Source organism: Mustela nigripes, chromosome 1, assembly GCF_022355385.1.
Source record: "Mustela nigripes isolate SB6536 chromosome 1, MUSNIG.SB6536, whole genome shotgun sequence".
Lineage (NCBI taxonomy): Eukaryota > Metazoa > Chordata > Mammalia > Carnivora > Mustelidae > Mustela > Mustela nigripes.
Window position 1 is genome coordinate 261,580,687 of NC_081557.1, and position 12,447 is coordinate 261,593,133.

At 41.3% G+C, this 12,447-nt stretch overlaps 1 protein-coding gene and 1 long non-coding RNA gene across 2 annotated transcripts in view; both read left to right on the forward strand.

The window, feature by feature from the left end:
• LOC132002800 (alpha-fetoprotein-like) overlaps positions 1-718 on the forward strand; it is a 38,081-nt gene extending 37,363 nt beyond the window's left edge. Inside the window, exon 12 of the mRNA XM_059377982.1 lies at positions 509-718. Within this exon, the coding sequence (XP_059233965.1) occupies positions 509-718 (210 nt within the window). The remainder of the gene's footprint in view (positions 1-508) is intronic.
• Positions 719-5,208: 4,490 nt separating this feature from the next.
• Positions 5,209-12,231, forward strand: LOC132015917 (uncharacterized). The gene is made up of 2 exons (XR_009403820.1): positions 5,209-5,336; positions 12,099-12,231. It is a non-coding gene; the product is annotated as an uncharacterized LOC132015917 (long non-coding RNA).
• Positions 12,232-12,447: the final 216 nt, after the last annotated feature.

The window sequence follows — 12,447 nt, forward strand, 5'->3', positions numbered from 1 at the left end:
GCTGGGTGGCTCAGTGGGTTAAGCCGCTGCCTTCGGCTCGGGTCATGATCTCAGGGTCCTGGGATCGAGTCCCACATCAGGCTCTCTGCTCAGCAGGGAGCCTGCTTCCTCCTCTCTCTCTGCCTGCCTCTCTGCCTACTTGTGATCTCTCTCTGTCAAATCAATAAAATCTTTTAAAAAAAAAATTCTAAGCTGAAAAATAGAATTAAGGGAAATATTTTTGAATTACAACCATCAGGTTTGTAGGTAGAGAGATCGGGGTGGGAGAGGGAGGAAATGGGCAGGAGAGGTAAATCAACTGCAAGCAGATCACAAGTGCTTCACAGTTTTTAGGGGGAAGGAGCCAAGCTTCTAAAAGGCACAGAGTCCCCAGGTGTAGAAATGACTGCCTTTATGTATGGAGTTCCAAGGCGGGGTAACATGACCTCCTGATACCCCTGCTCTGAATCTCATTCCCAGAACTTCTGTCTTCTCATAAAGGGAGTTTCTTCACCCATCCCTCTTCCAGTACAATTTGGTGTTTCTCCTGGTTTCAAATAAGCAGCCGCTGGCTGGTGTTCTGGAAACCCAGCAGTCTTGCTGGCCTTCCCCCTACTGGTCCCTCCGGGGAAGTGCATTTGGAAACCAGCCCACGCAGCAGGGGAAAGCAGAGTGGTCCAGTGGAAACCAGACCGCCCAGCAGCGGAAAGCAGAGTGGTCCAGTGTGACCAACGCATAAGTGAGAGAGGGAAAATAAACTTTTGGGGTGAGACTAGAGGGTTTGGGAGGGGCCGAGCCATGACAGCACTTGGACCCCACAGCTTATAAGTGAGAGAAGAGGAGGGTATAGACAAGAGAGTTTTCCTGGCTCTCTCATTAGGTTTCTCTATTACTATTGGATCTATAGCTCGGATCCTCAGGGAAATTGTAAAGATGCTCATCAGTCTTTTGCTGAATGGAATAAATGAATGAACAGGAGAAGAGCCGTGACAAGGTAGTATTTATTGTGAGAATCAGGGAAGAAGGAGACCATGGTTGGAAGCAACTGATAATTTGAAATGGAAGTAAGATGTGCTATTATTATTACAGCTATTGATCATTACTATTACCTTTGCCATTATTTACTGCCTGAAGTATGCCCCTTACTATACTCAGCCCTTTAATGCGCTATTTTGGGGCCCTTACAAATGCCTTGCAATGTAAGTGTTCCAATTTTCTTTTTATAGATTCAAGTCAGAGAGGTTAAGTGTCTTGCTCACCATCACACTACCTAGTTGAACCAAAGTTAGTTTGACTTCAACGTTTGTGCCCATTTTATGACGTCGGAAGGAAAGAGGAGTCCAGATTTTGCATGAACCAGTAGTAAACTCTGTCTCCTTCCTACACCAGCTCCCGCCCTTTCCATGCCGAATGCCCTAAGCCAGACCATAGAAGCCCTAACTACATGTTTGGAGAAGGGGTATTTCCGCAGTGTAGGTACCATGACGGGTAGTTTCTATTACCGGGGACTTCTGCAAGCCTATGCTCTCAGGGTGGGACAGTGAATTTCAGCATCATGATTAGTATTGTTTTTGTAGGAAAATACATTCTAAGACAAATTCCATCAAATTACAATGGGGAAGAGCCTGTATTTCTCACTTTTACTAAGTAATTTCCTAAAAACTGATAATGATTATTCAAAGGTAGTGGAAACTGGTTTGAGGATATATCTAACCATACAGACTTAAATTGCGTAGAGACACTTAAAAACAAGTACAGCATTTTCTTTCAAGTGGGATCAAGTTTAGATCTAATTAGAAGACTAACTACAGAACTGTAGGAGAGAAAAAATAATGTTTATACTATTCTATTTCTTTTTGAAATATTGATTTCTGTTACTATTAAAGTAATGCATAATAATTGCAAAAAATTCAGAAAATATAGGAGAGAAGAAAATCAAAATACTTTTATTCCAACACTGCAGAGCTGCCCAGTATAAACATACATGTAGTATAGGAATATATGTCACATACACATACACGCACACGCTCCCACAATTGCCCTTTGCCCATCAGTCTGTGGTCTAATCTTTAATAATACAAGTTTTGCACAATCTTGCGACTAGCTGCTTATACAAAATTTTGGCTCCAGCAATTATCCCTAGAATCCTGAGGGGAGAGCTTAGGAAACTCCCTTCAACCCCAGGAATTCTCCAAACATGCTCTCCCTGGCACCACTCCTGGGCCCCTGGGAATGGTCCTGCCCTCCAGCTGCTGCTGTCTCCTGCTCAGCTATAGGATGGATCCCTTGAAATGACAAAGCTGCTTTTTGTTTTGTCGTGAAAAAAAGATCAGTCCTTCCCCCGACCCCCAGGATTACCCACGTGCGGCAGGTCCCAGGGCAGTGCTGGGTGTGTCCCCATGGTCGGCAGGACTTCAAGGAAAGTTCCTTTACGGCACTTTTTCAAAGTGCGGACCCCGTGTAACTCAGAAATGAGACCAATGAAGGCCCAGTTGGGGAACCATGAAATCATTCCCATCTTCCACTGATCAAGCTCTCTTACTGGATGGAGGTCTGCGAGGGTGACTTGGTCTCCGGAGGAGTTCTCCCAAGTGGTTCCCAATCCCTTTGCCTTCTGGGAGGGAGGCTGACCTCACTGGTTTGCTGTATATGCCCCAGACTGTAATATTCCCAGGAGGTCTGAAATCACAGATACTAATGCAAAGTGGAGATGACATACAGCTTTATTAAAAAGGTAAGTGGGGACGCCTGGGTGGCTCAGTAGGTTAGGCGGCTGCCTTCGGCTCAGGTCATGATCCCAGCATCCTGGGATCGAGTCCCACATCGGGCTCCTTGCTCAGCAGGGAGCCTGCTTCTCCCTCTGCCTCTGCCTGCCATTCTGTCCGCCTGTGCTCGCTCTCTCTCCCTCTCTCTCTGATAAATAAATAAAAAAATCTTTAAAAAAAAAAAAGGTAAGTGACAGTATTACATGGAATAATATAAATTCTCAGCACACTGCCTCGATCATAGTAGATATCCATACACTCAAAAGATGTTGGCTGTTGCCACTATTCTTTTGTATAGCTTTTAAAAATTATAATGTATGCATTTTGGTCACTAATTATTCTTTAAAACCACATTTTAATGGCTCTATACTATTCCACCATCTGGGTTTCATAATGAATTTAACCATTTCTTATTGCTGGACATGAAAATTGTTTTCAATTTCTAACCAACATACATTGTGACAATGAGCATTTTTGTACATAAATCTTTGTTCCCGGTGTATCTGATTTTCCCCGCTAGATTCCTAGGACTTAGGAGGCAAACATGGAGGTAGTTAAAATCTCTTAGCTTCTTTCAGCTCTGTCTGGCAACTGAGGGACAACGATGATGTGTTCGTCAAACCAGCCTCCTTTTGAGGTAGTTTCTGAAAAGAAATCATTAGTGGGGCGCCTGGGTGGCTCAGAGGGTTAAGCATCTGCCTTCCAATCAGATCACGATGCCAGGGTCCTGGGACTGAGTCCCACATCCGGCTCCCTGCTTCTCCCTCGGCGGCCACTCCTACTGCTCTTGTGCCCTCTCTCTCTCTGACAAATAAACAAAATCTTAAAAAGAAAGAAAGAAAGAAATCATTAGCTTCTGCTTTTCTAATATTTTCAGTTCTGCTGTTGTTTTAGCTTTGTGTATCGGCAAGGCAGGCTGCGGGTGTGAGGGCTGGGGGCGTGGGAGAGGGTGGAATTGAAATGACAACTTCAAAGAGGCATGTCCCATGGACTACCACTCAGCTGGAGGTCTTGTTCTCTTGTTTAATGGGAGCGGGCTATGGGCCTGTGGGCGCAGCTGATTTTGTCGGTCCCGAGGGCACTGTTTGACTGGGCTACGCTTGAGACCTGCAAAGCTCCAAGTTTGCTCTATCCATGTCCCCCACTTTGCTCCCAGGGCCTGCCTTCCTTCAGGCGACCATGCTCGCAGTTGCACAGTGCCTGAGCTGGTGCCCACATATGCTGGCCATGTTGCTGTTGGTCGCTACCGGGCAGCAAAAGGTGGTGGCCTCTTAGTCTAGGAGTCAAATGACCCCGTGAGCAGCTGGGGCTAGCTGGCCGCATTGAGACAGCGGGGAGAAGAGCATGGCGTGTCGGGGCGGAGAGCGGAACCGGCCCGGTGCGCACCTGCTGTACCTCCTCCCTCCGCGGCGGGTCCCGCCTCCCCATCGTCTCCAGCGGATGGCAGCTGGACACAAACCGTGTCTGCCACCTGTCACGTGGGCAGCCCACCCCAGGCAAATGGGAGTTTGGAGTCTTCTGTCTTGTGATATGATATTATACTTCTAAGCCTAAAATAATTACTATCTGCAATTGTTTACTAGACCCCTGGTTTAAATTGTCATAGAAATAGCTACTTCAAGTTTTGAGATATTTTCTTTTATACCCATTCAAGGCACAGATAAGGCCACTGGGTATTATCAATGAATTTGAAAATGAAGAATCAGCAAGGGTTTTTGGTTGAACAGTAAAATACCAATTAATGTACATTTTCCCGATCCCTCATGACTTATTTTCTCTTTGGTTAAATCTGCCTTGGTCTAAAACGGTGAAAAAAAGAGAGAAAGGGAAAAGATAACACTGGAAGATTTGGAATACTATTTTATTAAGTAGAGAGACAGAAACCAGATTACACTTTTGAATATTCAAAGTGGTTGAAACTACCGTTGTGGGGGGAACTCTTCGGTGAAGAACGTCCGAGATACTGTCAATCAAGCCATGATAGTTTGAAATTAGTTTATTGGTTTATCATTAATAACGTATGAAAGACCCTTAGCTTTCAGGTGTGTCATACTTACAATATTTATTTGGAAGCTGGTTGTTCAGCATAAATATTCCTAACAAAATATAGGAAAACAATTTAACTTACTATATCCATCTATTTACCAACCAATGCCATGAAAATAGAAAACAAAAATCTCTATCCTAGTAACAATTATATAAAAATAATTAAATTTAATGTATGAATTATGTAAAAGAGATGTCCTGGAAGAAAAGCATGTTGGGTGTAAAACACGAAGATGGAGATGGGCGGTGTGACCTGTGAACACATCACCGCGTTTTCAGGGCTTCGAAGCGGCAGAGTGTGGGTGACAAAGAGGCATGGGTGGTCCCAGCTTTAAATCAGTAAGGCAGGTGTGCAAGCTGGCCTTCTAGAACTCAGCGGGTACTTGTGTTTTTGCCACTCCTTTCTGATTCAGGCTCCTCAGCCACCTCGTGAAGCAGAAGCCATACGCCAGAGAGATGCAGTTCCAATCCATGACTGACAGCTTTGCCCACGTGGTGGAGAAGTGCTGCCCAGCAGAGACAAGGGAAATGTGTTTCCGAGAAGAGGTATCTGTTTATCTATTCTCGCAGTGTGCTTAGGATGTACTGAAGTTAAAAAACAGAACTAAACAAAACAAAAACCCTTTCTCCGTCCTAATTGTGGGTGAATGCAGAGAAAATCGCAGTCCAGATGGATTGGTGGAATCCATTATATTCGGCTTTAAGATATGTGATTGAGAAAACTAGCGGTTTAGACAGGGATAGAGTCGCATACCAGTCATGACACCAGATGGCGTGGGGATATTTAGGATTGGGGGTGTGAGGAGGCACGACGGACTGAAGATTTGGATAATTGTAGAGAAAGGGTGTCCTTGGAATGTCATGAAATTTTAAAGAAATAACAGTTTAAAAACCTGTCTGGGAAAACTGTAGTTTTGTCCTAGAAATTTCTGGGGCACAGTCAGGAATAGTCCCCAAATGTAGTTTGGGGCTTCACTAAGGAGCCAATGGAAAGGGTTTCATTTTCTCGGTGGCCAGAAGATCATTATCGGAGAGGTTGAAGAACAGAGAGAGGAAGAAACGGCGACAGGGCAGAGTCTGTGTGCACACCCACCGAACGGACCACCAGCAGACTGTTTTCTGGAATTCATCTAATTGCATATAGTTAACAAGTAAATGATTTTCATTCTAAGTCGTAGGACTTAAATTTCTAAGAATATCATGGTAGGATGCGGCACAGAAAATTCATGAAAATTCATGGAGGGGACCCAAGACAAACTGCTGTCCCAGGGACGTGACGGGAGGAGCAGAAACTCAGGTAGAGTAGATTATAGTATCTGAGCAGAGGAATGCAGAGTGTAGGTGGAAAAAGTAAAGCAGACTTTATAGTGCAAATGGGCTGGGGCCATTCGGACCAGGGTTAAGTTTAGCAGTGGCCCAGGGAAATGTTTTCACAGGTAACAATTTTTATGAATCCTTAGTTACCTTCAGTGGCTCTTTTCTACCTATTTAGCTAAACTACATTATTTATGTTAAAAATCAAATGTCTTTGGTCTAGTCAAGGGCAGGCAAATGACAGCCCTCAGGCTAATCGACTCCACCTCCTGTTTATATAAATGAGGTTGTCTGACACACGGTCCTGCCCATCTATTTACATATTCTCTCTGGCTGCTTTCTGTCCACAATGGCTGCATTAAACAATTGCAGACCGATGAGTTGTGACAGAGACTCTATGAACTGCAAAGTCCCAAATATTGACTGTCAGGCTGTTCACAGAAAAACTGTACTGACTCCCAGACTCGCTAATGACAAAGTCAGAGTAATCACCTACGCTAGAGTCTATTTATTTATTTTAAAGTATTTTTGCTTTTTGTAGAGCGTTCAGAGAACAGGTTTCCACCTGAGTAACAACCCCATAGCCACACAGATCAACACACTCAAGAAGGGCCTGTGTCTGCGAATTCCCAAGGGAGTTTTCTTGACGTATTCTCGCTTCTGCGTAAGAATACGACTTGCTCAAACTATTATTGGAAAGCAGCATGATAGGGAGAGTTCTGTGGGCTTTTCCCAGGGCTTTCGCCCAGCACTGATCTAACTTAATGGTTTAAAAGCCCTACTATTTTTCTCTTCCCTTCCCTCCTCTCTCTACTTTCTTTTAGGATCTCTCCCCCGAATTAAAGGAGAAAATAGAAGCTATCTGAAGAATATATCATGTTAATTAAAGTTGGCCAGAATTACTTCTTCGGATAAAAATGCTTATTATCTGTAATTATGCCTTATCTCTAACGTTTTGTCAAGTTTACCCTTGTCTGATTATTCCAAGGCAGTGATTCTGAAATGTTAGTGTGCATCCAATCAATTCCAGAGCTTGCTGGAACAAAATCAGCGTTTTCCTCCCACAGGGTGTCTGATTCAGTAGTTCTGGGGTGGGGTCTGATAATTTACACTTCCAACAAGTTCCCAGGTGCTGCTGACGCTGCTCATTTGGGAACCCCTATAAGAATTATTTTGCTGGGACACCTGGGTGGCTCAGTGGGTTAAAGCCTCTGCCTTTGGTCATGATCCCAGAGTCCTGGGATCCAGCCCTGCATGGGGTTCTCTGCTCCGCGGGGAGCCTTCTTCCTCCTCTCTCTGCCCTCTCTCTGCCTGCCTCTCTGCCCTACTTGTGATCTCTCTCTGTCAAATAAATAAATAAAATCTTAAAAAAAAAAAAAAAGAGTTACTTGGCTAAGGTGCAAGCGGCTGATCATACACTGTTCCCTATCCCCTCCCCATATTTCCATATGCCCAACTCTCAGTGAGAAGCTGGAACCAAGGACAGGAGGGGAAGTAATGAAACAATTGGAAATAACATTTATGAAAGAAAGGGAGAGAATTGGGGGATATTAAATATTAAGCTACGACTGGAATATTTTTAAAAACAGCCTTATAGTATATGAACAGGCTTAGCAAAAAAATGTGGGGTAGATGACCAAACTACCTAAGAATTTTATCGCCAAGAACTGGTGTCTTTGTACTTCTACCTTTATGAAAGGAGTCTAGGTTGACTCTAGTGCAAAGGAATAAAACCTAGCTACTCTAGGAAGCCCCTTGGAACCAAGACCCCAGAAGTGAAGAGGCTCAGCCAAAGGGCAGTCTGTGCTTGTTCCAAGTTAGCTAGAAAAGACTAAGCGCTCCAAGGACCTGCAGGCATGTTCTTTGTTTTCTTTTGAGATTTTAAGAGTCGATTATGGGAACCTGTTCTGCCTGTTAAAAGAGAAAGCAGGCAGGATTGAAGACTGTCTTTCTAACTATAGCCATTGGGAAGATAAAACCTTTTTAGACAAGATGGAAGACATTTTAAGAAGCAAGCCAAATTCTGAGGAGAAAAAGGATGGACCAAAGTCAATGTTGGAATGTTGGCAAGAGTACAACTGAAATATATAAAAGGGGGGGAAAAAAAGAAACTCAGCTATACAGGGTGAATTTGGGTCATCCAGAGAAAAGGCATCTCACATTTCATGAAACAAATTGTAGACATCAGCAGGTTCAAAGAGAAAATTCAACTCAGAGAAATTCTCTCTGCCAGGTCAGTGGGGAACGATAATTATAGCCCAAGATATTTCCCTATCAACCAACAGAATATAATATAGAAGAAGGTAAACATGAATAAGCAGAAATGTGGGCAAGTTAAAACAATGTTTTGAAAATAATATATGAAATTTAACAATGGAAAAAAGGTTCTACTGTTAGATGTGACTTAACCCAGGTTCATGTGGAAAGATCTGCTGGTTAAGTCGTCTGTACCTACCAGCTTGTTGGGTCTAGTATCAGAGCTATCACAATCTTGGATGTGTTTCTGAAGAGAAAACAAGGATCAGATGAACCAACGTGATAACCCAAACTTATGTGGATCAGGTCATTCCCGGTTACTATGTTCAGTTTCTTACCACAGTTTCTTACAGTTACACAAGCTTTGAAAATTGTGTAGGTAATGCACGAACATAGTAAAAGTTCAAGCAGAAGACCAGGGTGCATTTCCCATTCCCAAAAGGTAACCAGTTTAAGTTTTCACTTTTAGTTCCAGTGATTACCATCATTGCTGTAGTAGTTTCTTAAAATATTAACATCACATAATGAATTAAGTGTATTTAGGCTAACTTCCAGAAGCCTATCTCTAGATGTTTTCTTAATTTATTTAAAAGTATTTTTAATTCTTTTATTAGTTATATGTTATTTCTTGGCCCTTTAATACCAGTCAGCATCTAGTGATTCTCCAAAAATAGTTACCATGTCTAAACTTCCTTTGACTTCCTTGCCAGCTTTTAAAAAAAATTTCATTTTATTTTGTTTTTTGTTTTTTTCCAGCGTTCCAAAATTCATTATTTATGCACCACACCCAGTGCTCCATGCAATACGTGCCCTCCATAATAGCCAACACCAGGCTCACCCAACCCTCCACCCTCCTCCCCTCCAAAACCCTCAGTTTGTTTCTCAGAGTCCACATGGTTTATCTCCCCCTCCGAAAGCTATATATACTATTATGTTTACATTGTCTGGGTTTATTTATCTGCATATTAAATATAAGGTTCATATGCTTTGTTCATAAGTGGTTGCTAAAAACTGGAAACCATTAAATACTATATTTAATTGTGTGTTTAGTTGGAACACTATTTACATTAGTACCATGAATGGATGGACCAATGGAATGACTTACCCTGTTAAAAGGTGTAGAGATTAAACAAAATCTTTTTCTTACCTAAGCTGCAGAAAATCACGCCACTTTTATTAGTTTTGCACATTTGGATTACAATTCCCTAGTATATCCTTCTGTTTTTGAGAGTTGTTAATTGTCTCTCTTTTTCTATGTTGGCAAATAAAGCACCTACTTTCGTGATACCGCTGAAATGTTTCAGGTTCTTAATAATAGAGTTTTTGTAACAGAATATTCTGTCTTCTTAAAAGTATATTTCAAAAAGTCCTCTGACTTAATTTTTCAATGGATCTAATTATTTCTAATAATTTCTAATAATCTAATGATTCATGGCTGTCCACATGGGATCTCATTTTAGTGTAATCCTGGGTAAATTGGACTATTTCTAAAATACTATTTTATGTTTTTTCCTGGACTATTTTGTTTTGCTGGACTACGTTCCTAACACATATGTGCATACGTATGTATTATTTCAGAATGAACACCTGGGAGATAAACTTTCTGGGTCCTTGCATTTTAAAATATTATTTTGTCTATATATTTGCACAATATTTTTGCTGATTGTCAATGGGGGTTCTTTGGATATAATAATAGGATTGAATTCTGGCTAAGTCAAGATTAGCTTATTGAAAGGGTAGTGGTGGCTACAGGAATCTTTAAGAATTTTATAAAACAGGCTGGGCAGCAGACAAGAACTAAAACCAATTCAGAAGTCAATGACTTTCTGTTCTTTTACTGATGTGACATCTCATCCTTTTATTATCTTGAGTTCCTATTTTTGTACTTTGAAATATTGGTCAATATCATACTGATGACTTTTTTTTTTTCTCATTCATTTTTTTCCTCATTCCTCGTTCATCATTATATCTTGTTGCTTTTTTTTCTTTTTAGCATTGATAAAGATTTCTTATTCTTTTTTATTTTTTAAAGATTTTATTTATTTATTTGACAGATAGAGATCACAAGTGGACAGAGAGGTAGGCAGAGAGAGAGAGAGGAGGAAGCAGCCTCTGCTGAGCAGAGAGCCCGATGTGGAGCTCCATCCTAGGACCCTGGGATCATGAACTGAGCAGAAGGCAGAGGCTTTAACCCACTGAGCCATGCAGGGCCCTGATTTCTTCTTTTTTTAAAATAATATTTTTACCATTATTGCACTGGGATTTTGGAAGAGATGAGAGACAATACATTTTAAAAGAATATGGGCAAATTGTTATGTCCAGAGAGTATCTATAATAAAAAAAAAGAAGTGTTGAAAAGCATGTCACAGGGATATGGAGAAATTGACTGGTAATGTTTATTCCAAAGTCTTAAGATGGGTGACATGCTAGCAGTCTACCAACATGTCTAGGATCATAGGAAATCAGAGTGACTAATTTGGTGTCAGTGTAAGGAAAATGTCTCTTCTTTGTTTTCTCTGATCTCTGCCCTCCATCATATGAGTCCATGTTTTATATTTCAATATCTTCCTTGGACTTTGCCTCAAGATATAATGCTACCATCCCTTATTTCATGCAGAACATTTCTCATTATTATGATAGTTTCTCAGAAGCCTTTCTTCTACCTTACCTTTATCAGAGATGTGCCCCTTACCCCAACATTTGTTATCATTACAAATTAGAAATTTATTGAGGAACTATGAAATAAATACAGTCGAGAGGGACAGATATAGAGAAATATGACTTACTCCACTCTTGTTAGGTTCAGAGCCAATGAACAAGATTAAATATGAGGGTCTTGAGGTTAAGCTTATGGGAAAATTTCCCATGAAGATGGGTTTAAATCTTTTAAATTTAAAAGGCATTTTCAAGGCCCTTCTTAAATCCAAAGTCATGAGTAGCCAAAGAAACGAGGATACGTTAAACTGGGGAGCAATTTTTAAAAACAATCTTAAATAGATTCCAGACTCCAGAGGATTTAAATGTGGTCTGTTTGAGGACAGGAAGAAGGACTAAATTAACTGACTTCTAACCATGTCCTACAGGGTGCTAGGAGCTCTTAGGAGTGCAAGCCATCTATCACCTGGGGGGCTGTGTGTGTGTGTGTGTGTGTGTGTGTTCATCTCAGCAGTGGAGTTCTAGGTCCCCATTCCCACAGTTAACTAAGAGTTAACTTTTATTGATTTCTCTGGGCTTCCACAAATAACTTTTATTTGAATAAAGCCTACCTGGGTAAAAATTGAAGAGAACTTCTGGAGTTAACATCGAGGTTGATTTCAGTATGTATGAAGGCAGTAGAGACACTGATAATGTTGGTGATTTTATTCTTCTTAAGTTCTTATACCTGATAATGATTTAGCATGGGATTAGCCTTGGGAAGCTTTAAAATGTAAGGAGAATCTGATGCTGATTGTCTGTTTTCTTACCCTGCAGCAAGAGTCCCATATTTTTGTGAGGAAAAAACAAATTTTTATTTATTCCGAATCTGGGGTCCTGAGGGGGAGAGACATTGCAGTTAGTAAAGCCCTTAAGCTCAGAGACTAGGCTCTAAGAAATTCCAAGACCTTGAGCTGTGGGCACATTAGAGCCTCTCTCAGGCCTATAATAGACAAGTCTTAAAGATTTTCTATTTGGGGATCATAGTTGTTCAGATGTTTTGTTTTGTTACAGATGTACTTATTTGATTTTTTTTCCCCCCAGGGGTCCAAACTGATTGAAAAGTGCCAGTCTCTCTTGGGAAGCAAATGATTCCAGGAAACGTCCAAGTGAAGTCTTTGCTGAGCTCTGCCTTTTACTTTTCATGAGTAATAAAACGCATGTCTCATATCCAAAATACTAATGTTGTTCATCATTTTTAAGCTACTCACAATGTTACTCAAGGATCCTTGCCAGGCTACACTAAATCCCTCCTTTCCTGCTTAGCAGAGAAATCTGCTTACCGTAACCCTCGTACAACCAGCTGACATTCTTCCGTTCTCCCAGAAGCTTCCAGCCTCTCAGGAGCTGCACCAGAAATATGAAATCTCAGGGGCCTTTCAAAACCTCAGAT